We start from the raw sequence: 25719 nt of genomic DNA, 5'->3' as shown, positions 1-25719 counted from the left end.
CCAGAAACGAAACTGCCGGCGGCGACGAGTCCCCGGGTCCCCCCGAGCCCCCCACCCCGGCGGCGGCGGCGGCGGCGACGGCGGCGGCGGTGAGAGCGGCGGGGGAGGCTTCGAGCGTGGGGGAGCTCCGGGGATGGGGGGTCTGCGGAGCGCCCTGGGGGGCAGCAGGACCGAGGGTGCCCCCGGCAGCCCCGCAGCGAGCCGTGGGGTGCTGCAGGGCGTGCGGGATGCTGCAGGGCGTGCGGGGTGCGCATCCCGCTCAGCCCCCGCCTCGGCTCGCAGCGTCCCTGCCCGGGCTGGCGCGCCATGGGGAGAGGAGGGTCATGTCCAGGGTGCAGATCTTGGGGTGCAAAGCTCTGGATCGAGGATGGGGAGAACCCCAGGGGTGCACAGTGCCGCCTCCGGTGGGCGAACGCCGAAAGCTCCCCCCTCTGCTGCCGCCTCTGAGCTCGGAGCATCTGGGAGCTCCGCGTGAACTTCTTACAGTTGGATAAAGCAAATGCAGCATCTCGGGGTGCCGGTATCTGGGGGCTCTGCACAAACTGAAGGGTCCGTGCCTGCACACTCACTCGAGCAGCGGTGTCGCGGCTGTCACCACAGCAGCCAGGCAGGCGGGACGGTGCTGGTTCTTGGATGGGATGTGGAGTGAACAGTCTGGTTGAAAAAGGCTGGGAAAGGGGGTGCCCCGAGAACTTTGGAGGCTGTTTTTGCACTGGAGGGAGATACCGGCGGGGTGCGGTTTCGGTGCAGCCAGGAGGAGGACTGTGGGCAATGGGGTGGCACCGGGCAGCATCCGCCAGGCAGCTCCTTTTCCACCGTTGCCAAACCCTCCCGGCCAGCCCGGCTGCACCAATCACCCGTGGGCTGCTGGGGATGCTGGGACGGTCTCGCACTGCTGCTCTGAATGCTTGTAGTTGAGGAAAAACTCCCCAGTGCTCAGCCGGGTCTGATAACCGGGATGCGGGGCTGCAGCCCCTCAAGGCACGCGGTCCCCTGTCCCCATCCCCACAGAGGGCTGTCCCAGCACTCTGATCTACGTCGCTCGCTCTGATCGAGGGGCATTTGGCTTACTCCAGCCTAACGCGTTGCCTAATATCCTGTCAATAATTAACCCAGTGCTGATTCTGGGGAAGAACCGCCTTCCTCCTGGTGGGATGGGATGGGTGCGGAGCGTCAGATCGCAGGGACACGATGAGCATTTCTCTGCCACGGCCCTGCTTCCACTCGCCATTACTGGAGAAATGTGATTATCTCTGGTCTCAGCGCTGCCCCGCGAGGCGCCTGCCGGGGACGATGCTCGGACACAGCGTGGCCCGGCCCTGACCCAAAGCGTCTTCCTGAGTGCGGAGGAAATGCTGTCAGCGGTGGTGTGGTTTGGTTTGCTTTGTGGCAAGGCTGGACCTGTGCTGGCAGTGGGGCTGTGTCGGTGCCCGGGGAGGGTCCGTGCGACTGGGAGAGAGGCAGATACTCACCCTGATGGGACCATGAACCTCCATGACCTGGGGGTACAATAAACCAGCCTCTCCGTCTGCCAGGGTGAGTTGTCATCAGCGGGATGTGAGTGGCTTTAAACACTGGTCTGGGCTTTTCAGGACCGGTTTAAAGAAGGTTGTTTTCCTTAAAATGTCCAAAAGTCAGCTTGTCAACCATGGTCTGTGGCTGGCTGGTAAATACTGCTCCCCATCAGCTCCTGCCTTTGTTGGGGCATTTGGATTTTGCCCCGAGACACCAGTTGACATCAGTTTTATTCTCAGTGGGACAGCTGTCTTACAGCACACCTCCCTGAGCTTCCTCGTACCTTAGTCTTTCCTCCACCCCAACCTGGATTGCAAAAGTTCCCCTAGCTTTTTTCTTTTCTCCTTTTTTTTTTTTCTCTTCCTGGTATAAGACTGTAGAGAGAAAAAATGCTTTAATTTGCGGGCAGTGCTGGTGCTGTGCAGAGACTTTGAGCGGGGTTTGCACTTCCCCTTCCGCTTCCCTCCCACCTCCAGACCCAGAGCATGTTCTGGCAGTTTGCTCAAAGTCAAACGCTTTCTTAAAAAAATAAACAGCAAGGCAATTGACCCCTTTAAAGGTGGAATATTCCCTCTTAGTTTTTCACAGCTGGGATGCCCTGCCCGGGCATGAATTCCAGTAGCAGCCTGACTGTCCTGCAAGATTTTTATGGGCAGTTCTTAAGCTTTTAACTGGGTTTGTCGGTGCTGCGGGACCGTGTCTCCCATGGGCTCTGTGGCTGTGGACGTGCTGGGACCAGGAAGCTCGGCTCTCTCTCCACGGAGCCGTGTGCCACCGATCAGGTTTCATCCTCTACTGTGTGTGTAACTGAGGTATTTTGGAGTTTTCACCAGTTTCAATGTTGCACAGATGTTGCGCAAACCCTGAGCGTGAGTGCATTTCCCAGAGGGCTGGTCCGAAGGAGGAGTTTTCCACAGGAAGGAAGGTGAAACTGTTGTCGGAGGGATGCCAAGCTGTTCCCGAAGCTGCAGATGTCAGCTCTGATTCCACTGGGAATGCGCTGCCCCCGCCAGCTTCAAAGGAGCTGAAAGGCTCTTGGAGGCTGAGTGTGACCTGGGTCCTGCTCCGGGCATTCCCAGTGTGGAGGTTTGGGAACAGCCTGACCCCACCAACCCCTTGCTGCCACCATCTCCCCCCATGTCCCTCCTGCCCAAGCCAAATTCCCGGGACAAGCTGAGCCTGCAGCCGCAGGGGTCTCTGCCTCTGCCCTGGGGTCCCAGTTAGCTTCAGCTCATCACTCAATTCCTGGGGAAAGCCGAGTGGGAATGCTCCCTCTTAGCAAACGGTCTCTCCAGGCTGGCACAGGAGGGAGCAGGTGCAGGGATTTTCCCTCCTGCAGCCCAGCACGGGGTCCTGCAGAGCCATGCTCGGAGCAAATCATGTCTCCCCAAACCACTGCCTGGGTTCCCAGTGTCTGTGGGTTTTTCAGGAGCTCATGATACTGGAACAATTTGACTGGAGCAGCCTCCAAGCATCTCCAGGGGGTCTGCAGCCCCTGCCAGTGCTGTGTTGCCTTTGCTGCCTTGCTGGGGATCAGCAGAGCATCCATTGATGCCCTTGGGCAGGAGACACAGTGTCCCATGCCCTGTCCCGCCTTTATAGGTGCTCTCCTATATTTTTATTGTTTCCTAAATTATTTCATTTCAGTGGAAAGCATTTTCTCTGCATCAGTCAGCAATCAGGCAGCACCAGAACCTCTGCTGTGGCTCCAACCTTTCTTTTTTTTGTGATAGAACCAGAGCAAAGAAAGAGCTCCCCACCCCTGGGCTGCAGAAACAGTTTTAGTCCAATGGCCGTGACCTTGTTACAGGCAGAGGATGGGATATCCTGGCTTTCTGCTGGCCCCAGCCCATTCTGGGTCAGGGCTGCTCTTTTTCACTGCCAGCCTGCACTGAGTGCTGCAAGTAAAGGTTTGGAAGTGAAGGCACAGAGATGAGTCGGGATGATTTAGCTCTGGGTGCAGAGCTGATGCTGTGGCACAGTGACCCAAATCAAGCCAGCGCTGCCGTGGGAGTCCACCACGGAATCCCACGGCTTTCCAAATCAGAAACCTGCAGCTCTGCCCAGTGCCAGGCTCGCTGCCAGGCCTTGAGAGATAAACTGGGCTGGTGTTTATCCACTGAGCACGTGTCCGACCTGATACACACAGAGAAGTAGGATTAGGTGATTCCTTCCTGGCTCGGCAGCGGGTGGGTGCTGTGACACTGGGATGGGAGGTGAGGACCTCTTGGAGGGTGAGCTGGGAGGGTGGGTGATGCTCCAGCCACTTCCAGCTTGGTGTTTGCCGCCTGGAGCTCCAGCTGGAGCGGCAGCTTCAGCACGCCCTGCCTGCCTCCCCCAGCACCCGTTTAATCCCAGAGGAAGGAAAAGGATTCTTAACTAAAAGTGAAAAGTATTTCTGCAGAAGCAATGCAAGGTTTGCCGTCCTCCTCCATTGTCCACTGGACCTCAGCTGCAAATCTGTCTCATCCCCCAGTATCACTGGAGAGCCAGTCCATGGTGGCTGCTGGTCAGGAGCCCTCGGCATGAGGCTGGTGGCTTTGCTTGGCAGCACACCCTGCCCACGGATGTGCCTGGGCATGTTTCCTTCACCCTGACCACGTGGCTCAGCCACCAAACCCTGCAGCATCATTCTCAGGGATGTTCCTGGCCTCTGGTTACCCAGGAAACTGATGGCAAATGCCGGAGCTGGTGGCCGGAGAGGGCAGTGAGCCGTGAGTTGCTTTCCTCACCGCCAGGGCTGAGCTCTCCCAGCCGGATGTTTACTGAGCTGCCAGCTGGAGAGATGCTGGCAGGTCCCTGTTCCTGCATGCCCATCTCCTGGCCTTAGGTGCTGCATCCCAGGAGCAAAGGGGGTGGTTCCTTCCTTAGTTAATTCCAATGAATCTTTTGTGTCACGGGGGCAGATGGGCTGAGGAGCTGGAGCTGGGTTCCTCCCACTTGTTGTGGGGCTGCCCAGCCAGCCCAGAGCAGAGAGCAGGAAAAAGAAAGAGAAAGTTGGCAGGAGGGAACCGAGGTGGGGGAGGCACCGGCAGCAGGAAGAGGAAGTCGGATAATGTGGCTGTGGTCTGAGGGGAGCTCTGTGGCCACTGTGGGGGCTGTGCTGGGCCCTCTGGGGCAGCCTCCACTGATTTGCCTTGTTGGGTGGTAAATGCTGATGGTCTATGGGCTGTGGCACATGGGACCAGGCTGAGTCCTGCTGGGAGCCAGCACCACTCAGCAGCGCCATCCCTGTGGGACACAGTCCCCTGGGACCCGGGGTGGTGGGGGAACAGAGCTGGGTGAGTGGGTGGGAGCAGACTCCAGGTGCTGGGGTGCCGAGTGTGAAGGTGTCTGGGCAGGGTTCCTGTCTGTGCTGGTGCCTCTGTGTGCACCCAGCCAGGAACTGTCTGATGTTTCCTGCTAAGTTGCTTGTTCCTTGTTCCTTTGTCAGGCTTCATGAGCTCGTACCAATGGCTGGCAGGTACGTAGTGAGCTAGGACACATCCACTCACTCCATGGCACCTCCTCTCCCTGGCATCGCCTGGTAGGACCTTCCCGACATTCATTTTGCTCCGCTCAAGCCACCACCAAAGATGCCGACAGCCAATGGCCCAGGGGTGCCGCTGGGCAGCCTCCAGAAGCATCTGGAGCTGCTCCTGGTCTGCTCCAAGTGCAGCGTGAAGGAGAATGAGATCACCTACCACCCGCGGGAGGTGGAGCACAAGTGCATGTACGAGATCCTGCTGGCCCGCTGCCGCAGCCACCGGAGCACGGCCTGGAGGAAGGTGTCCCGGCGGCCCGGCTTCCCCAACCCGGCGCGCTACGCCGTCTGCAGGTACTACGTGATGGGGCTGGGCTGCAGCAGGCACAAGAACCAGTGCACCTTTGCCTGGAGCGTGGAGGAGGCCATGGTCTGGAACTTTGAGAGGGAACACCAGCTGGAGCACCGCTGGCTGAAGGCGGCAGTGCTGCAGGCACAGCTGGGTGGTCACCCCCGCGCTGCCCCCCACCCCACTGCCAGTGCTGCCAGTGAGATCACCAGCGAGTTCGGGGGGCACTTCCAGGAGATCTGCAGGCGTTGCTTTTTCGGTTGCCCCCAGCGCATCTCGGTGGGTGGCCACAGGCGGCTCTGCGAGTCCCACCGCGCCTGGGACCCGCTCCTGGTGCACGTGGTGCTGGACAGCCGGAAGAAGCAGCAGTACACGGCCATCCGGCCCTGCCCCGAGTTCATCTCGACCCTCAGCTACTGCCGGTTCGTCTCCCGGGGCCAGCCCTGCAGGCACGGCCTGCACCGCTGCCAGTTCGCCCACAGCGACGTGGAGATGGCCGTCTGGAAGGCTGAGAGGGAGGAGGGCTTGCTGCGCTCTGACCTGCTGCCGCCCGTGGGCACCTGCAGCACCAATGGCAAGCCAGAGGCACCCACGCCGGTGCACTTCTACTGCCGGATCTGCCTGGTGACCTTCAGCTCGCAGGAGAGCTTCGAGAACCACTGCTCCTCCGTCGAGCACGTGCAGATGCTCTCGGCCGACGGCTCCGTGCAGTGGGTGCACCGTGCGCCGCCGCTCGGGCTGACCAAGTTCTCGCTGTGCAGCAGGTAAGGTGACCACCGGGGAAGAGGGCAGGGGCAGCAGGCAGCTGCCGGCTCCCTGAGGACCCCCCTGCCACCAGGCATGGGTGGCACCTGGGACACCTCTCTCCTGACAGAGCGGAGGTGTGTGAAATGGGGAATAGCTGCACCAAGGCTCATTCCAAAGAGGAGCTGCAGGAGTGGATCCAGAGGGTGAAGGTTGCCGTGAAGAAAAAGAAGCAAGCCCTGAAGGACGGGCTCTTGTCCTACCAGGACCGGCTCATTGCCGAGTATCGGACGTGCTCCAACGAGGTGTTAATTGTGAGTGGCGGGCACAGGGTGGGAGCGCGTTGGTCCAGTGCAGGAATCTTCTGGTGTGAGAGCTTGGGAATGGAACCCACCACTCACCTTCCTAATGGGGATGCAGAAAGGGATGTGCCATCCCCCTTCCTTCACTCCTTTTGAGACAGCAACCTGAGAGCCTGCTCGGGGTACCCGAGCTGTGCCATAGGTCCTTCCGCTTCCCATTGGGACATGGAGCAGCGGTGGGTGAGGATGTACTGTTAGTCCCTCTTGGGAGGATATAGTGTAAAGCCTCGTGGAGGGCTCTGCAGTGTGTCTCTGGGACACTGCCTTCAGTCCCTCTCATGCCTCCCACAGATGTCTGAGCATGTCGAGGGTGCCAGAGTTGTGTGTGAGCAGCCTCTGCAAGTGCAGCTGGAGGACAGGAGGATGAAATACCAGTGGAGGTTCAAGGTCCACGCTCAGGTAAGCCCAGCCCTGTGCAGGGGGAGGCTGTTCGCTGCTGACAGTGCCTGCTGCTGGGTGCAGTCCTTGTCCTTTGAAAGGTTTTCTTTGGTTGGGGCTTTTTTAATTATTATTTCTGCAAGGGGGAGAAGGATGTCCAAGTGAGGCCATGTGTTGGGTATTCAGGAGCAGCTCAGGTGGTGCCTGCACTGGGGCTGTGTGTGAGGGGTGCAGCCACTGTGCCTCCCATCTTCTGCAGTGGAGCTGGGGTAGACTTGGCTCCTCTTAACACCTCCCATGTATCATCACATTCAGCTGCTTTTCTGCCTAGGATTTTGTGAGTGTTGTGGGCAGGAGCCTGTCCTCTCCAATGCAGGAGATTTCCCATTTACAGCATGCTGGCTCCATTGATATTAAACTGAAACCTGAGGTTCTCTGAGACCTTAAAATAATTGCTGTGGGATTGCATGAGGAATAAGCTATGGTGGGTCTGACATGGCATTTCTCTAGGAAGTGCTGCTGGAGCACCTCACCAGATGCTGGGCTCTTCCCGTGGGCTGCCCTCACTGTATCCCTGTCTTTTCCTCAATGGCAGATGTCTCTGCAGCACGTGGCCCTGCTGAAGCGGGAACCTGGAGTCAAATTCTACTTCTCGGGGAATGGCCTTTCGCAGGACCTCCAGTACCTCCGGGGGGAGCACGTGGCCATCGTGTCCTCCTCGCCCCACACGGCACTGGTGGAGGTCAGCATGGACTGCTGCACGCTGGGGGTCTTCGAGCAGTGGGTGGTCTTCGACTTCGGCAAACGCCCCGTCCTCATGCAGAAGATCAAGGTGAAGGTGGGCCGGAGGGAGACCCCCCAGCACGTCCCCAGCAGCAGGGAGAGCAGCCGGCCCGTCAACTTTGAGCGATGGGATAGAGGTAACCGGATCATCGTTCCCAGCGTGCCAAGGACTGCCGAAGACATGGCTCTGCTGGCGAAGTACAAACCTCCTGCTCTTGCGCTGGATTACCAAAGTGAGGGTGGTGCAGTGGTTCCCATCACCCGGCTCAACTATCGGGACAGGATGCACAGCTTCCTCTTCCGTGAGGAGGAAGCCGAGCAGGCTCTGATTGCCAAGTAAGTGCCAGGTGTGGATCCAGATGGTTCCTCCTTGATGAAGACCATGAGCCCATGGTTGACCCTTGGGGCCTTCCTGCTCCTGAGGTCTCTGTCCCTTCTGGGTTGGGTCCTGGGGTGCTTTCTCAGAAAATTGGGAACCTGTCAAGAAGGATGGCTTGCTGGGTGGTGATAGGAGGGGAAGAGCTGGGTCTCATCCTGTGGCTGTGGATTAGTGAGAAGCATGCTTTCTGTCCCTCTGTGCTCGGGGGGCTGGCAGACCCTCTCTGGGTGTGGGTAGCAATCCCCCTTTCACTCGGGAGGGCTCATGAACTGCTGGGTCTGTTCTCTGCTCTTCATTCGGGTGTCTCCTCCTTTCAGACTCAACCTGCGGGTCCTCATCTCCCTGACCCCCATGCTGCAGAGCCTCTCCATGGGGATGAAGTTTGCTGTCTCTGGGGAGCTGTTTGCTGAAGTGCCTACCCCGTACAACCTCTCACCAGACACGGACGAGGGGTACCTGCTGAGCAGGTCCGTGCCCACCGCTTTCCTGGCACCTGACCCACCTATAGACAACCGGGTTTATGAAGTTATTGTGGAGCACAAAGCCACCACGGAGAAGACCATCTGGCTACAGATACCAAACAGATGCTGCTTGGAGCTGAACTTCAAGCCAAACACCTCCCACAAGGTGGAGATCCAGTTCCAAATCGACCAGCTACTGTTCCGGCAGTGGCACCAGGCTGTGGACCGCCTGTTGGATGAGAAGTTGGTCCTGCCAGATGTTGCCAGTTGCACCATCCCCTACTCTCTTGGGTCACCACAGAGAGGGAATAGCAAGCAGAAACAAGCCATCTCCTTCATCACAGGCCAGAAGACCACAAGCCGGCAGGTCCCACCTCTGCTCATCTATGGGCCTTTCGGTACAGGGAAGACATTCACCTTGGCCATGGCCACCTTGGAGATCCTCAGGCAGCCCAACACACGGGTGCTGATCTGCACTCACACCAACAGGTTAGCAGGGAAGAGGCAACCAGAGTTGTGGGCAGTCTGGTCCATTGCTCTCCTTGAGGGATTGAGCGGGAGCCTGAGTGTATGAGCCAGAGCTGAGCTGCCCTTTTCTCAGTGTGCACTTCAATTGTTTGCTTAAATAAATTAGTTTTTACTGAATATGTCTTAAACTGCTCTAGCAGTTCCTGCTAGGAGGAAGCCAGGCATGGGTGGAAGTCTTTGTGGAAGCAGCAACATAGAGTCATAGAATCCTAGAATGGTTTTGTTTGGAAGGGACCAAACAGCTCATCTTGTTCCAAACCCCCTGCCATGGGCAGGGACACCTTCCACTAGACCATGTTGCTCCAAGCCCCATCCAACCTGGTCTTGAACACTTAACATATTCCTGCCTCATTATAAAATGGGAATGGGGCTGGAGAGACAGTTCTTTCCAGCCTTTACTGTGTACTGCAACAAGTAGGAAGCCATTGCCTGACTTTGCTGGGATAATATTGTGCTCTAGTTGTCCTTGAAGACTATTTTGCTTTGCGCACGTGCCAAATTACTGACTTTTCCAAGGAGAGTTTGGGGGAGAGGAAACGCAGATCTGGTCTGAATACCATTGAATCTGCCTTCAGAGAAACCAGGCCAAGACTGTTAAAATTAGAGCAGTTACACTGAAAAGTGTCCACATCCGATCCTGCAGGCTGCTACTGCCTCAGTTTTTAATGCATAATAGATGGTGACTGCTAATCTTAGCCTGTTCCAGGCTGGTTGCTTGCACGGAAACTTCTCCGGCAGATCTTGTCTCGCCCAGGGATGGGGATGCTGTCAGAGGAGAGCTCTGTGTCACTTGGCCCTGGGCAGCTGCAGGGCCACAGGTTTTGTTGGGCACATCACATTTTTCCATGTGGGTGTTGAGAGATGCCCTAGTCTTGAGTATCAACTCCTATTTTAAGCCATACTCTCAAAAGAGGCTGGGAATTGGTGGCTACACCAACACTGGCTTGTTTGTGTGGTCGTGAATGTCTGCTGTGAGAAGCGTGGTGTCACCAGAGCAGGGGGAGAGTTTGGGTGCGTGGTGGGGAATGATCTGAGAGCACTTTGGGGGGGCAGTCACAGAATTTAGGACCAGCACCTACAAATCCTCGATGCTTTTCCCCTCTGTTCCCCTCCAGTGCTGCTGACATCTACATCCGGGAGTATTTCCACAACTACGTGATCAACGGGCACCCGTGGGCTGTTCCCCTGAGGATTATATCCACCGACCGGCCCGTCAACCTGACAGACCCCACCACCCAGATGTACTGCTGCCTGTCGCCAGACCAGCGCTCCTTCCGGCACCCCACGCAGCAGGAGATCGACAAGCACCACATCATTATTACCACCTCCATGTTATCCAAGAACTTGAAGGTTCCCCCGGGCTACTTCACCCACATCATGATCGACGAGGCTGCACAGATGCTGGAGTGTGAAGCTTTGGTTCCGCTCTCCTTCGCTACCTTTGAGACCCGGATTGTCCTCGCCGGGGACCACATGCAGATAACCCCCAAGCTGTTCTGTGTTGGGAGTGGGCAATCTGCTGATCACACCCTCCTGAACCGGCTCTTTCAGTTCTACCAGAGGGAGAGGCATGAAGTGGCCACGAAGAGCAGGATCATCTTCAACGAGAATTACCGTTCCACTGCAGGCATCATTGAGTTTGTCTCCAAGCACTTCTACATTGGCAATGGCAATGCTATCCAAGCCAGTGGGAACATCCCGCCCCATCCCAAAATCTACCCGCTCGTGTTCTGCCACGTGTCTGGTGTGGCTGAAAGGGATATCTCCATGATTTCTTGGCACAACGCCTCCGAGATAATACAAGTGATTGAGAAAGTGAAGGAGATCTATCAGAGGTGGCCAGATGAGTGGGGTGTCCGGGATCTGAAGAAGATCTGTGTGGTCTCCCATGGAATGCAGGTGTGTGCTAGAAACCTGTGTTCCCCACCTGAGGGGGCTACACCTGCACTGATGACTAAACATTCCCTAATAAATGCTTTTTAATCTATTTATGATAAACCTGTCTCTTGTGCTAGTGAAAATAGGGAATCTGGGGTCTCACATGCCATCAGTGGTATTTTTGAGGCAATGTCCATTTAGGCAGAGTGTCCTGGGTGGTCAGAGCAGAGATGCCTCATGGTGGGATGGCTTAGTTGAACACTGCTTTCAGCATCTTCTAGGCAGGTTAACGACAGGGCAGTGGGAGCCCTGGCTGAAGTCAGCCCAGGACGTGTGGCTGCTGTCAAGTAACTTGAGGAACCTGCAGCCGGGCAGGGTGAGGGACCTTGGTGCTGGATGGGAGGTGTTTCCGAGCTGAGTTCAGTTGTGCCTCTTTCTTTCTTATCAGGTTTCTGCAACAAGACAAGAGCTGAGGAAAAAGCAGCTACAAGATGTGGTGGTGGAAAACTACGAAAACTTGCCAGGTGTGTGTCTTGTGCTTGGCTGTGTTTTGGGGTCTTCTGCGTGCTAGTCATGGACAACTTTTGCAGTCATGTTGATGAACAGGAGAGTCCATAGCAACTACAGCCACTGTGTAACAGGCTGGGGGAAGAGGCAGTAGGGTGTTAGCAGAGGAGTTTTCAACATATTTACATTTTCCTCCCTGCTAAAATGCAAAATATTTCCTGTTACAGTGGAAAAATACCTCTCTGGGAGGTGCTGCCAGGCAGAGCTCCCCTGCCCTCCCCATGTCTTTGCCACTGCCACAACCCACGTAACACTGATTAGGATGGAGTGTCTGGAAATCCTTTGGCTGATTTCCATCCCCTTCTGGTTGGCAATTCTTCGATTTCATCTTTTCCTTAGTGAATAAGATTTCACACTGAACTAAATCTGCACCCAACTGTCAACTCATTTCAAATATGTGGATTTTGCTTTGTAGGAGGGTGAAAATTCTGTAAGTGCCATCCCAGAGACTTGGGCATGTGTGAATCATGTGAAGCCCTGAGTACCAGTGGGGGAGGCAAGTGATAGAAGGGAATTGAAACCAGGATGGCCTGTGGGTACCAATTACAGAGCAACTCACTAGAGGAAGAATCTACTGCTCTGGATGACGAGGGAGGGATAGGGCTGGTTTTGTCCTCAAGGACTTAGTTTATGACTCATCTATGTTTTTATTATTATTATTATCTTTTTTTTTTAATGTGCAGCTGAGACTCCTCGTGGTGAGAATAACTGACCCTGGGGGGTGTTTCTGGTCTCCACACCCTTTTTTTTGCAGTCTCTTCCCAACTCTGACATCACCAGGGTGCCTCTTTTTGGTTGTTATTTTTTGTGTGATCAGCAGAGCTCTTCTCGAGGGGAGAGGTGTCCTTGTGAATGGTCACTGCTCTTGTTCCTGCAAGACCCTCAGTCCCTCAGGGACTTTGGGATTCACAGCAAACCTCACCTGTGTTTGCAAGGAGCAGCTGGCGGGGCTGCCAGTGGCACTGGGCACACAGGGCTACTCCATGGGCATGCACGGCTGCACTGCCCCAGTGCCCTTGTCCCGTCTCCACACTGCCCTTCCCTCCCTGGTGTGTGGGTGGCGGTGCCTTGTGGTGTCCGTCCTGGCTCATGCCCAGAGGATCTCACCATCCCCAAGAACTACTTTACTCACATCAGGTGACTCCTGTGTTTCAGCCAAGCGGGGTTACATCAGTCCGTGGCCACGTGACACAGCATAGATGGGTGACAGCCAGGCAGGGTCTTCCCCGCTGGATTCCTGTGAGTGACTTCTCCCTTGTCCCCTCCGGTGCAGGGCGGGAGTTTCGGGTCATCATCATCAGCACGGTCCACACCAGCGAGAGCCTGCGCATCTCAGCCTCGCACCACCTCGAGTTCTTCAACGAGGCCAGAGTGCTCAACACCATCATGACCCGGGCTCAGTCGCTGGTGGTGGCAGTGGGGGATGCCGTGGCCTTGTGCTCCCATGGCCAGTGCAGCAAGGTGTGGAAGCGCTTCATCCAGCAGTGCATCGACAAGGGGAGCATCTTCCCGGAGAACCTGACAATGGCCCAAATCAAACAGGCTGCGTGTGACAAGGAGAGCTGGAGCAGAAGCCCAGAGAGGAATGAGGAGGACAGCGACACAGATTCCTCCAGCTCTGAAGATGAGAGCATGAATCCCGATGATCCCATCCTCCAGGAGCTCTTAGATGAGAGCAAGAACATGCTGGTGACAGTGTCCGAAGAAGGGCTGCTGAATGTGAAGTCTGAGGCTTCAAACCTGTGGGCAGACAAGCGGGAATACACCAGCTTCTCTTCTCAGATGATGCAGCAGTATCTGCATATGCACCCCAATATGTACAAGAGATGCGAGCTGATCAAAGAGGGATTCGACAGAGCTTCTGCCTTCACCCTCAACGACTCCCCTGCCATGAACATTCAGATCAAGGGCAGAGTTCACTGCGGGACGGCCTTCACTGGGGACGAGGTGCTGGTGGAAATCCTGCAGAGCAGCACGGCCGACAGCAGCAGCCACCGCCCGCAGGGGAAGGTCGTGGGCATCCTAAAGCGCGCTGAGAGAGAACGGAGCTTCATCTGCATGATGGACGAGTTTGATCCCCGGGTGATGATACCCATCGATCCCACTGTCACCAAAATATTTGTCCCAGGGCTGAAGGAGAAACCCAATGTCGTTCCCATCCGCAAGCTTGTCAATGGGAAGTACAGGGTGGTCAGCTGTGAGAAGATCAACCAGGAGACGAGGAGGTGCCAGTTATTCTGCGTCCAGGTTATCTCCTGGCGGGAGGGGTTTTACTACCCTTTGGGAATAGTAACGGAGATCCTGCACGCAGCATTGACTTTGGAAGAAGGCTTAAAGATCCTTGCCTTGGAGTATGGTTTGGAGAATAAATACCCAGCTGCTGTCAACAGGGAGTTAGCCAAATACACTTCCAACAGCAAACTAAACCTCACCAAGGAACCCCTGAGGGACTGTCGGAGTTACCCAACCTTCACTGTTGACCCCCAGGGTGCCAGGGATTTGGACGACGCTATCAGTGTCAGGGATCTTGGGCGTCACTATGAGATTGGGATCCACATTGCAGACGTGGCCGGCATCATTCCCAAAGGCTGTGCCTTAGACCTGGAAGCGAAGAAGCGGGGCATCACCTACTACGCTCCCAAGCGGGAGCCTCTGGGCATGTTCCCACCCCACATTAGCCAGGACGTCTGCAGCCTCCTGCCGCAGAAAGATCGACGGGTGATCTCCTTGTTTGTCACCATAGAAAAGGACACTGATCAGATGTTAAAGGAAGTCTTCACCATCTCCGTGATCCGCTCGGACAGGCAGCTGTCCTATGAAGAGGCAGAGCTCTGCATTAAAGACTGCTACAGGGGGGCAGCAAACACCCTTCGTTTTGATACCCTGGAGGACTGCATTGCTGTGGCTTATCACTTCTCCAGGATCCATAGGAAGTTTCGGCTGCAGGAGGACTGTTTCTATGACCGGCTGGATGAGGAAAGTTCCCCAGGTAAGAGGGGGTCCCATCAGATGATAGAGGAGTTAATGATCATGTTCAACAGTTTCGTGGCTGAGTTCCTCACTGACAAGGAGATGACCAGAAATGTCACTCCTCTGCGGTGTCAGTGTGAGCCAAGTCTTACACAGCTATCACACATGAAAAACCAGTACATCCACATCGTTCCTTTGTCCATCCATCTCTCACATCATCTGGGAGAGGTGCCTCCTGGACAAGACACCCCTAAAAATGTGGAGTTCAGTCTTCTGGCCCCCATCTGGGAGCACCTGCAGTCAGCTGCCAACGCCCGTGACTTCCAGAAGATGCTAGACCTCGTCGTCACTGATGACATCCACCCAAAGCTGGCCCCCGTGACTCTGGAGTTCAGGAGGCTGCTCAGCCGCTCCTATTTCTGCCGCTCCAACTCCACTGCCCAGTCAAAAGCAGGCCATTACTCCCTGCATGTTGACTCGTACACCTGGGCTTCCTCTCCCATCCGCCGATACGTGGATGTCGTGGTCCAGCGGCACCTTCATTCCGTGCTCCGCAAGAAGCCCCTCATCTATTCTGTGGATGACATTGACTTTCTCTGCCACGACTTCAACAGGAAGAACTCCCAGGCGATGATGTATGAGAAGAGAGCCCACTGCCTGCAGATGGCCACCCAGCTGAAGGACCAAGTCCTGCAGAAGATTGCCTTTGTGGTGGATATCGAAGAGATGAGCAGGTTTTTTAAAGCCCTGTTTCCCCTGAACAAGGAGAGTCTTCCGGATCCACAGAAAATTAACTACAGGTCCCTTCAGCTGATAGAGCAGCCCGTGTTCATCCAGCAGCGGAGCAGCATCAGGCTGACGTGGAAGAGGAGGATGTACTCTGCAGAGATGAAGGAGCACAGCCTGCGGGAAGGACCTCTCCGCGACCAGAGTGTCACCCTCTTCCGCACCCAGACGTGGCAAGACGTGCTTACAGCCATCAGGAAGGAGCAGTTTGAGAGGGCTGCCTCCCTCCTGCAGCAGAGCAAGGAGCTGTACCAGCGGCACGTGGGATGGGTGCGGAAAAGCCCGTGCTCACACTACATGGAGCTGGCCCTGGAGCTGAGCGCCGGCGACGCGCTGCAGTTCCAGCTCACCACCGACATCCACCGGGGCTTCCTGGTGCCCTTCGTGCAGCTGTGGTGTGTGACGCCGGGTTTTGATGTCTGCCTGCAGCACACGGAGAAGCCAATTGAGTGCTTCTCTGCCTACGCCACGCTGCAGTCCAAGGACAGGTACAAGAACACGACGGAGTACAACAAGGTGTGGATGCCAATGAATGCCATGGAGTCTGCATCGTGTGCCGTGGCCGAGAACGACTCGATTGTCCTCCATGATGTTAAAATAAAGTGGGCAAGGCAAAGGACAAGCAAAGGGCAGCTGCAAGGGAGCTTCGTCCTGAACAAAAAGTGGCTGGAGGATTGCTCCATTGAAGTGGACTTCTTCAACTGTTACTTGTGCATCCGCTTAGGGGGGCTGAAGCTTGGGAGCCTCCAAAGCGATGAGGAAAGCCTTAGCTGTGGCCTCCAGAACCTGACTTTGCTTGACAAGGGAAGGTCAGAGAACAAACTTGTGGTCGATCCTGATACCTACACCTGGGTGGCTCATGGGATCACTGAGGAGCTTGACGATGACAAGAAGTCAGACAGGACTGGTCAGCAGACAATGAACTTTTACATCCACTATATGTCTATGGAGAACATCCCCGTGGAGATCTCACAGGCCTCTGCCAGGTTCACGGTGGAGCTCATACCAAAGATGCTGCCAGATGTGTAAGTGGGCTTAGCAGTGTGCTCTGGTTAACCTGTCCATGCAGAGCAGTGGCTTCCCACAGGGCCCCTCTGCTGCATTCCCCTGGGACCCTTCTGCTGCACCCCCATGGGCTTTGCTCTCTGCTGTGGCTGATCCCCTGAAAAACCTGCCTTTACTCAGCTCTTACTGACCATACTGCTGGGCTGTGGATCTTCAGGGGGGTGGCAGCACTCCTAAGGTTTGTTCTCCAGAGGGTTTCATGCTCTTCTGGTTGTCCCTGAGACCGGGCAGATAGGGTGCTGAAATTTCCCTGGGCATCTTTTTTTGCGTTACTGAGTTGCTGCAATACATGTCATATGTGAAGCACTGGAGTGGGGTTTGTTTAGCAGAAGTGCTCCCTGATTTCCAAATCATTCCCCTTTGTTGTTGCTGCAAAGCAAGAAATCTGCTCTTATTAAATCAGAGCTGATGTCTGGTTTGCCCTTCCTCGTACACAGCACAGGCTGCTACACACCCACGATGTTGTAGCTTTCTCACGGCAGAATGTGCTTCCTTTTGTGCCACGAATTTTAGGAAAAATTGGAAGCTAATCCACGAAGAGGGGGTGGACCATAATAAAATGAAGTTAGGACAGAAGTTGTGCTCCTTGCTCTCAACATCTCTGCAGGCTCAGCTCTTCAGTCAGTTAAGAAATAGTCCCAGAAGCAGAGGAGCAGAATAAGTCTAAGTTATTTGTGGTTTAAGTTCTTTGTGGAAGGAGTTAATGCAACACCAAAGCAGAGAAAAAGTATAAACAAGGCAGCTGTGCAAAGCTGTATTACAACTTTTGCTATTCTGTGCTGCATTCCATTCATTCTTACATTTCCTTGTCTGTCAGACGGAAAGAAAAGGCACTTTGGAGGCTGAAATATGCCTCTGACCTTGCTAAAAGCATCGCCCTTGGCCACGAACCTCCTCAGAAAGGTAAGTGCAAATATTAATCTTTCTTACCTTGTGGCTACTTGCTTCTGGCCAGGCAGGTGCCCTGGCAGCTTCCGTGAGCCCTTGCCGTAGGATTGATGCTCCCACACCAGGAGGTTCCCCTGACAAGGGGATGAGAGGAGCTGCTACATAATTTGGGATGCCCTGCTGAGGTTGTAATCCCCAGGACTCACAGAGAAGGTTCACAGGCAGAGTATCTTGGCATGGGACAAGGATTATTTTTAGGTGGTCTTGTAATGGACCATGACTGCTCGGTACCTGCTGCATCCTCCTGCTCAATCACTTCTGTGCTGCCCTCAGTAACCTTCTTTAAATTTGTTTTCTTGGCTCTGCTGTAACAGTGACAAAATCCAGAATCCTGAAGCAGAGATCCTTTGATCTCCCTGGCAGCCACAGGAAGCTTAACCAGAGTCAGCACCAAGCTATCCTGAATGCTCTGAGAGATTCCTTCACGCTCATCCAAGGCCCGCCAGGTAAGGGGGGACAGCAGGAAAACACGTGGTATGAATGGCAGGTGAGAGGTGATCTGCTGCTTTCCACAGGACCCTCAGTGAACCAGGAGAAGGGAGCGTGTGTTGGCATCACCCACAGCTGTGCAAGGCAGTCCCCTCCAGTCTTGATTTTATTTCATGACTGATGAGGCAGATGCTGATCCAGAGCATGGGTGTTGTTGTTGAAATGTTCTCAGCATCCTCCTTGTTTTTCTAGGCACAGGGAAGACCGTTGTTGGAACTCACATTGTCTACTGGTTCCATCAACTGAACGAGGAGAGCATTGAGAAGGATGAAACACCATGCTTGGAAAAAGAAAAGGCCAAAAAGAGAAAGTGCATCTTGTACTGTGGCCCATCCAACAAGTCTGTTGATGTTGTTGCTGGTAACTATCATTTTTTAAGCCCCTGAAGTGCTCGTAGTGGTGGGATGGAGAACACGTGGTGTGAGCAGGAGGGGCAGAAAGTGGGGATGGTCCTTACAGAAGACCCCACGCTGCAGGGCGAGGACCGGTGAGGGTGGGATGAGGAGTGAGGGGCGGGGAGAGGCAGGCCATGAGCACCACCAGTGCCTGGTGCTGTCTGAGCAGACCTGTCCTCCTTCCCCAGAGATGCTGCTGAAGATGAAGAACCTGAAACCACTGAGGGTTTATGGGGAGGCCATTGAGGCGATGGAATTCCCGTACCCGGGGAGCAACCGGCAGCTCTCCCGTAAATCCCTGCGGGATACAAAGCCAAAGCGTGAGCTCAGGTAGGATGGCAGGGCAATGAGGGTGCTGGGGAGAGGTGGCTTCTGCACCAGTAGCCCTGAACAAGCCAGAGCAAATGCAGTTTCACTCCACCACTGTGGAGCAGCACTACTAACCTGCGTTGTAATTAATTTGTAATTAGTTTTTTCAGTGAAGGTGTATAGTCTAATATAGCACTAGTCAGGAAACCCAGGTTGTTTAAAAGTCCCTGGATGTGTTCATCTCTTTGTGGAACAGCTCTAAAAGTCTCTGACTTCATTCCTGCTTGCAACTGCTAAAGGGAAGTGGTTGTATTTTCTGTCCTCAAGTGTGAACTGTTGGATCTACAATGATGGGACAATCTAGTTGTGACTTTTTTAGCTGGTGGGGTTTCTCCACATAGACAGGTGGTGTGGTTTGCTTACTGTAGAATAGATCACTTGGGTCTGTGTTGGGGGAAAATATTTACATATTGACTCTTTACTCAGCGAAATAATCCTGCATCACCTCATCCGGCGGGCGCCCAGCCCTTTCTGGCAGGAGATCTGTCACTTTGACACTCGGATGAGGAATGGAGACCAGATCACAGAAGCAGAAACACAGAAGTGAGTAGGAAGAGACCCTGGTGAGAGATGGCTGACTTTGGCTGTGTGCCGCCTCTGAAGCACAGATTAATAAACTGTGTGTTCAGAATAATGATAAAAAGAGATGAACTCGAGATTAGTGGCACAATGCAGAGCCTCAGCATCATTTCTGCACTGGTGCTGTTGTCCATGTGGACCAGAAGTCCTATTATGCTTTTGTGACCCTTGAGTCTTCCACCTGAAGCCCCCGCCCTGTTGAGTTCAGGACAAAGTACATTTCCTACAGCGTCCCTCCAAAGCCCTCTTCTGGGAACACCAGCTTATCCTAGGGAGGGAGCCATAATCATTTGGGAAAGTACAGGCTCTGCCTGGTTCCTGAAGAGGAATCTGGAGATGTTTCCCTTATGTGTAACCCGGTGTCTTCTGCATCGACCACCAGGTACAAAGAGTGGCTGTCACACGGTCGCACGTACCAGCTGCACTGTCACGATGTCATCCTGTGCACGTGCTCTGCCTCATCTTCCAACCTGCTGGAGCAGCTCAATGTCAGGCAGATAATCATTGACGAGTGTGCCATGTCCACAGAGCCCGAGACCCTCATCCCCTTGGTCGGCCACCACCGTGCTGAGAAGGTACGTCCCTCCCAAACACATGTCCCTGGAACAGCGGCTCAGGGCTCTGGAACCTCTGCCATCCTTTACCGTGCTGCTCTTCCAAGTCTTACCGCGTGTTAAGGTTTGTGCTTCTTTATGGGATGGGTATTGCTGTCACCAAAAAATTGTTCTGGCCCAAGTACAAAGTATTAACATGACAAGAAGCGTAGAGCAGATCTGAGTAGACTTAACTACGTGATGGAGCAAGTCCAGAGGAGGCCTGAAGATGCTCTGAGGGCTGGAGCAGCTCTGCTATGGAGACAGGCTGAGAGATTTGGAGCTGTTCAGCCTGGAGAGAAGGCCCTAGGGAGACCTTAGAGTGCATTCCAGTGCCTAAAGGGGCTTCAAGAGAGCTGGAGAGGGACTTTGGACAAGGGCCTGGAGGGACAGGACAAGGGGGAATGGCTTCACACCAACAGAGGGCAGGGTTAGATTAGATACTAGGTAGAAATTCTTCCTTGTGAGGGTGGTGAGGCACTGGCACATATTGCCCAGAGAAGCTGTGGTTGCCCCATCCCTGGAATTGTTCAAGCCCAGGTTGGATGGGACTTGGAGCAACCTGGTCTAGTGGAAGGTGTCCCTGCCCATGGCAGGGGGGGTTGAAATGAGATGATCTTTAAGGTCCCTTCCAACCCAAGCTATTGTAGAATTCTATGATTTTTTGTTTTTCTCTCATCAGATGGGAACACATTATCTGGGGCAGGATCTTTATGTCATGGCCACTGTGGGCTTTGACTGAGGTTGCTGTAACCATAACATAAATAAGTAGCAACAAATGTCTGTGTACAAACATCTGATTTCCTTCATGAGTGCCACCACCCTCGCAACTGAGGTATCTGCTCTTCCTTCCAGGTTGTTTTGCTCGGGGATCACAAGCAGCTGAAGCCGGTGGTTAACAATGATGTTTGCAAGAGCCTTGGCATGGAGACGTCTCTCTTTGAGCGCTACCGGGAACAGGCGTGGATGCTGGATACACAATATCGCATGGTGAGGCCCTCGAGGGGGCTGTCTTTTCTCCATCACAGAAAATGTGGGCTTGTCTCAAGCATCAGATATTCTCCATTAGTGCTTTCCCTTTCCTAGATATGGGATTACATCTAGGAGTATACCAGGGCCAGCTACAGCGCAAAGTCACAGTGGGTGAAGCCTGCCCAAAGAGATGCTGCAGGCCTGAGAAGTTCCTTGGGTTTTGTTCACCTCGGTTTCTCTCCTTTTCTCTGCCAGCACAATGGCATTTGCGAGTTCCCATCCCAGGAGTTCTACGAAACGCGGCTGAAAACGTGGCCCCAGCTTCATCGGAGACCCAGCGTGCTCCACCACAGGGATAACGGCTGCTGCCCCATCATCTTCGGGCACGTGGAAGGCAAGGAGCAGTCCCTCATGATTTCCACAGAGGAAGGAAACGAGAACTCCAAAGCCAACCCTGAGGAAGTGGCACAGGCGGTGAGGAGGGTCCTGGGGGATTGTTGGGGATGCAGGAGGGGAGGGTGATGTGCTGGGTGACTCGGGATTGTGGAGGGACGACAGAGATGTAAAGTTAAAGATCAGCTGGGTGCAGTGTCTGCCTGGTGTCTCCTGGGTCTGGAGCACACCAGGACACCCCTGGGCAGAGGCAGGCTTGGGGCAGCCTGACCCCAAGGCAGGCACCATCGCTGCCCCATGGAGAGGGTGCTGGGGTCCCGTTCCCTCAGGCCCCTTTCCCAGGTGAGCAGGACGCTGGTCTCTCCAGGTGAGGATAGCCAAGCAGCTGGCACTAGATGGCACCATCCGGCCAGAGAGCATCGCCATCCTGAGCCCCTACAACGCCCAGGTGTCCGAGATCAACAAGAGCCTCCTGAGGGAGGGCATCCGTGGGGTGACTGTCTGCACCATCATGAAGAGTCAAGGTGAGGGGGCAGGAGAGGGGAGGGTCGGGTCTGCCTCCTCCCGCCTTCCTCAGGAGCTGCTCACAAATACAGTCTCCGAGCAAACCCTACCCCAGGGTCATTTCAACCATGAAAGATCAGATTTCTGGGTGATTTGTGACTATAATAAATCTTTTGGAAGCCTCTGGAGTGCTTGGGCAGGGTGAGGCTGCTTAAGGCAGGAAGGTGGAAGGTTCCCCTGCCCATGGCAGGGGGGTTAGAACTAGGTGGTCTTTAAGGTCCTTTCCAACCCAAACCATTCTGTGATTCTATGATTCTGTGTCTGATGGGAGTGTTGGAGAACTGCCAAAACATGTTCTCTTTGGAGAGCAACAACCAGAAGTCCGATGGTCTCTGAAGCTAGAGAAACCCAGAGGGGGGCTGCAGTAGAGAAATGAGTATCCTGTGGGGTGGAGGGATGACCAAAAGCTTCCTTGTAAAAAAATCTGGTTTGATTCCACTTTCTAGGAAGTGAGTGGAAATACGTGATCCTCTCGACTGTACGCTCCTGCCCCCGGTCTGAGATTGATAGGAAGCCCACGAAGAGCTGGCAGAAGAAGTACCTGGGGTTTGTTACTGACCCAAACCAGGTCAATGTCGGCATCACACGAGCTCAGGAAGGACTCTGCATCATAGGTGGGTCTCCTTGGACGGTGCACAGGCCTGCAGGGGAACAGGATGCTTGGATAAAGGGGTGGTGATCCAAACTAGTACAACCAATGGTCTTGCTTTATTCTTCTGCCCTTTCTTTAGTCCATGGTTTTGAAACTGGGCAATCTGGGCAAAGCAGGGCTCATGCATGGCTTGAGTGCAGCACGTATAGTTAGTTTTTCTCACCCTTTGGTTTGGACCACATAGTTCCTGTCCCTTGCATGCTAGAGCTCTCTCTTAACAAAATCTGGCTGCTTATTTTTCTCTGAATTGCACAGGCATAGGCTGTGGTGTGTAGGGAAGCTGCTCACAGACATGACAGCATGGAGAAGGGAGCTGAAAATGCTCCTGCAAGGGACCCAGCCCCGTTAGCTAGAGATGTTAGACAAAAGTTTCTGTGTGATGGTATCAGCCGAGCCTCCTCTGGCCACTAACCCGCTGGCCCCATCCCTGTGCCCACAGGGAACCGGTACCTCCTGGAATGCAACCCTTTGTGGAAGAGACTGCTCCAGCATTACCGCCAGCGCAACTGCTGTGCTGCAGCCCAGGAGATCCGTGTCAGGAAGACCACGGCGATCCGATGAGGATGGGCCCTCTCTGCCAGAGCTGCGTTATGTGTGCCTTGGGAAGGACCAGATCTTTCCGCTATTTAATGACCCACGGAGCCAAATGCAGCAGGGGAGCTGGGAGCTTCCCCTGCACCGTGACAGCTCAGAGCTTCAGCACCTCCTTCAGCATTTTGGGGTGTTTTTAATCAGTGCAACCTTGGACAGGGACTTTCAGCTACAGCAAACCAAAAAGCATTGGAGATGGATGATGGGTGTGTGACTTTATTGACAACACTACTGTTTTTGTAACTGTAAGATGCTCAGCAGAACCCCCCCATCCTACCTGCCACTGCAGCTGCAATTTTTGGGGACCAAATATTTAGTCCAGCCATCGGGGTTGCGCTTTGGGGATCAAATACTCAGTCTGTTCATCGGGGTGAAGCAACCACACACAGCAGAGCTGCTCAGCAAGATGCTGTTTACCCTGGAGGACCAAAGCTTCTGAGTAAAAAAACCTCTCATTTTAAAACCAAGGCCAGGGTGATTTTTAAGACTTCTCATTTTTATTTTTATTTTTATTTTTTAAGTGAAGGAAGAAAGCAAAGAGAGATGCATGCACCACTCTTTGTCCAGCCAAAATGTTGTTCTCCGAGCATGTAAATATTTCAGTGCCAAGGCCAAGGTGATTTTGTAAATAGATTTACGTGTTCTTTGTACAAAGGAGGTTGTCCTCACCAGCACAAAGGTAAAAAAGGAAAGGTGGGGACTGCTCCTACCAGGAAACGCTGGGATTTGTCAGCCTGTTTTAGACTGTTCAGAATTTATTTGAAATCTCCTGTTGAGCCCCTCTTTCCTACCCCACATATTTTTTTTTTAAAGCTGCTTCTAATTTATTAACTTTTAACTCTGTGAATTTGTTTCACAGCCTTATGGCCTGAGATTTTAAGAGCGGTGAAGGAAATTTGATAAATGTACCACGGCATATGTGTGTATAATGTATTTTTCTATTTTCTGTAGCCAAACTGCTGTGAGCTGGAAGCTGTGATTCACTAGAGAGGCTGCTTTTGCCCAGTGTATCACGGTGAAGTGGTGCTCTCTGAGAATCATGGAGCTGCTTTTTGAAGCATGATAGTTTTGAGGGAGGGTGTCTTTTATCTCATTTCAACTCTGAATGTATGAAGTGCCTGCCTCGGCTCTCCCCAAACCACGTGCTTGGCTGTCTCTAGGTGTCCGTGTGGGACAGAGATGAGATGCAAACACAGTGTAGTGCCAAGTCTGTACTGTGCTGGGACACAAGTTTTCCTTGGTGTGAGTCCCTGTGGTTTCACAGCGCTGTGGGAGGATGAATTTTGTCCTGTTTGCAGCTGAAGTGCAGCGTGGTTCTTTCCAGTGTGGAGGAATGTGCAATAAGGAAGCACTGTGTCAGGAAAAGTCTGTATTTAACACCGTGTTTCTTCTCGTGACTCTTTGTTAGACTTGGCTAAAGAACACATGGAGAAGTTTTGTTGTTCTCTTCCTAGTTTTAAACTACCTTCCTGCACATCTGCCTTTGGGGGGTTTGAGCTCTATGCCAAAGACCACCCAGGCTCGCTCTTGTCCTGCTGAAGCATAATAACAGGCATATGGCTGGTGATTCCATGAGGCATAAAACCCCACAGGAAGTACATCCTGCTGGTTCTAAAGGTCCTGGTAAGAATGTAAAATTTAGAATGTAAAATTCATTGTTCCTCTTTGAAGTAATCCAGGGTGGGACTTTAAAAGATTCTGCACCAGCCTGGTTTTGCAAATATTATTGCAATTCCAAAATAAGATTGTCTGGGAATCATTCAGCAGACTACTGAAGTGCAATCATCTAGCTCCAAGATGATGTGGAGAATTGCAAGAGAGGCTGGAATTCTTGGGATTGCTGCTTTAACATGGGGCCAGCATCATTCTAACAAAGCCACCTTGGTCCCTTTAGAACCAGTGGGCCTCATTTTCATGATCACCTGTAAGTGGAGAGTTTCTCCCCTGGGTTTTTTGCTGGTTATTTCATACATATTTCATGTAACACATTATTTCATATGAGAGGAGACTCACTCCATGTGTAGTGGCTTAGTCTGTGCTCTTGGAGGGGGTTTGGCCAAGAGAGAGACCTCATAAAGCAACTCCCTTTGTCCTCAGTGGGAAAAAAGTGTTTATTCCTACTCCATGGAGGCAAAGCCTTGACTAAAATGCTTTGCTTGGTCACCTCTGTGTTGCAAGACAATATACATATTTTTATTTCCTCTGAAGATGTATTTTATAACTGGTGTTTAGAAAATGCACCCAAGCAGCAGTTACAGCCAGGCTGGACCCTTGTGCTTCTGGCACTGTGAGCAGGTTCCTGGAGAGCTGGACGTGGAATAGTCAGGGATAGTAGAAAGTGCAATTAAACTTTTTATAGACTGTAGTGACAGCTAAATATCATGTTTTTGTCCTTGTGCTCATGGAGAGAATCATAGAAATCAATAGAGGAAAAAAAGTCCAAATTGGTTTGGTTTCATTTGCACACAGAGCTTTGAATTAACTTATGAAAGAATTTTACATTCAAGCAAATGTTCCTAAAATACCAAACCTTTGGGAATCCCAGTGGGAACACCTGGCAGCATGGTGCCCAGGGCATCTGTCCAGTCACAGGCTCTGTGTTCTCCACAGTCACAGCCAAAAGCACATGGTTGCAGGACACAAATGTCAGTTCATCCATCAGGATTAACTTAATTTCTTTGTCATGAGGTAGAGCTTGAGCACAAATTGAACAAGGGGAACCTATGCAGGGAGCCAGTGATGTGCCTGGTGTCAGCCTGGGATGGGCCATGTGGTTCCAGGAATCCTCTCCTTGGCCAGCTGGACTGTTTCTGAGGACTTGGACAGATCTATGTAGGACAATCAATTTACTGCAATAAATTGATGGGGTTTTTTTTTAAAATAGAAATGAAATGTCAAGTGTCATGAAGTGTGAATTAAGGAACTTGAAATGCAGCAGGTTTTTAT

The 25719-nt window shown here is 53.3% G+C and overlaps 1 protein-coding gene across 1 annotated transcript; it reads left to right on the top strand.

Moving 5' to 3' along the window:
• HELZ2 (helicase with zinc finger 2) lies at nt 1-25647 on the top strand. The gene is made up of 20 exons (XM_027697369.1): nt 1-89; nt 4949-6091; nt 6202-6385; nt 6725-6832; nt 7407-7930; nt 8291-8923; nt 10078-10861; nt 11289-11364; nt 12681-16188; nt 17046-17131; nt 17491-17622; nt 17858-18025; nt 18249-18390; nt 18856-18972; nt 19391-19583; nt 20457-20591; nt 20829-21047; nt 21334-21490; nt 21977-22144; nt 22622-25647. Exons 2-20 carry the CDS (start codon nt 5091-5093, stop codon nt 22741-22743), a joined length of 8457 nt encoding a protein of 2818 aa, XP_027553170.1. The 5' UTR covers nt 1-89; nt 4949-5090; the 3' UTR covers nt 22744-25647.
• The last annotated feature ends 72 nt before the right edge of the window (nt 25648-25719 follow it).

Source organism: Neopelma chrysocephalum, unplaced genomic scaffold, assembly GCF_003984885.1.
Source record: "Neopelma chrysocephalum unplaced genomic scaffold, ASM398488v2 Primary Assembly neopelma1_119, whole genome shotgun sequence".
NCBI lineage: Eukaryota > Metazoa > Chordata > Aves > Passeriformes > Pipridae > Neopelma > Neopelma chrysocephalum.
Note: the sequence above shows the minus strand (reverse complement) of the source record. Positions and strands in the feature narration are given on the sequence as shown.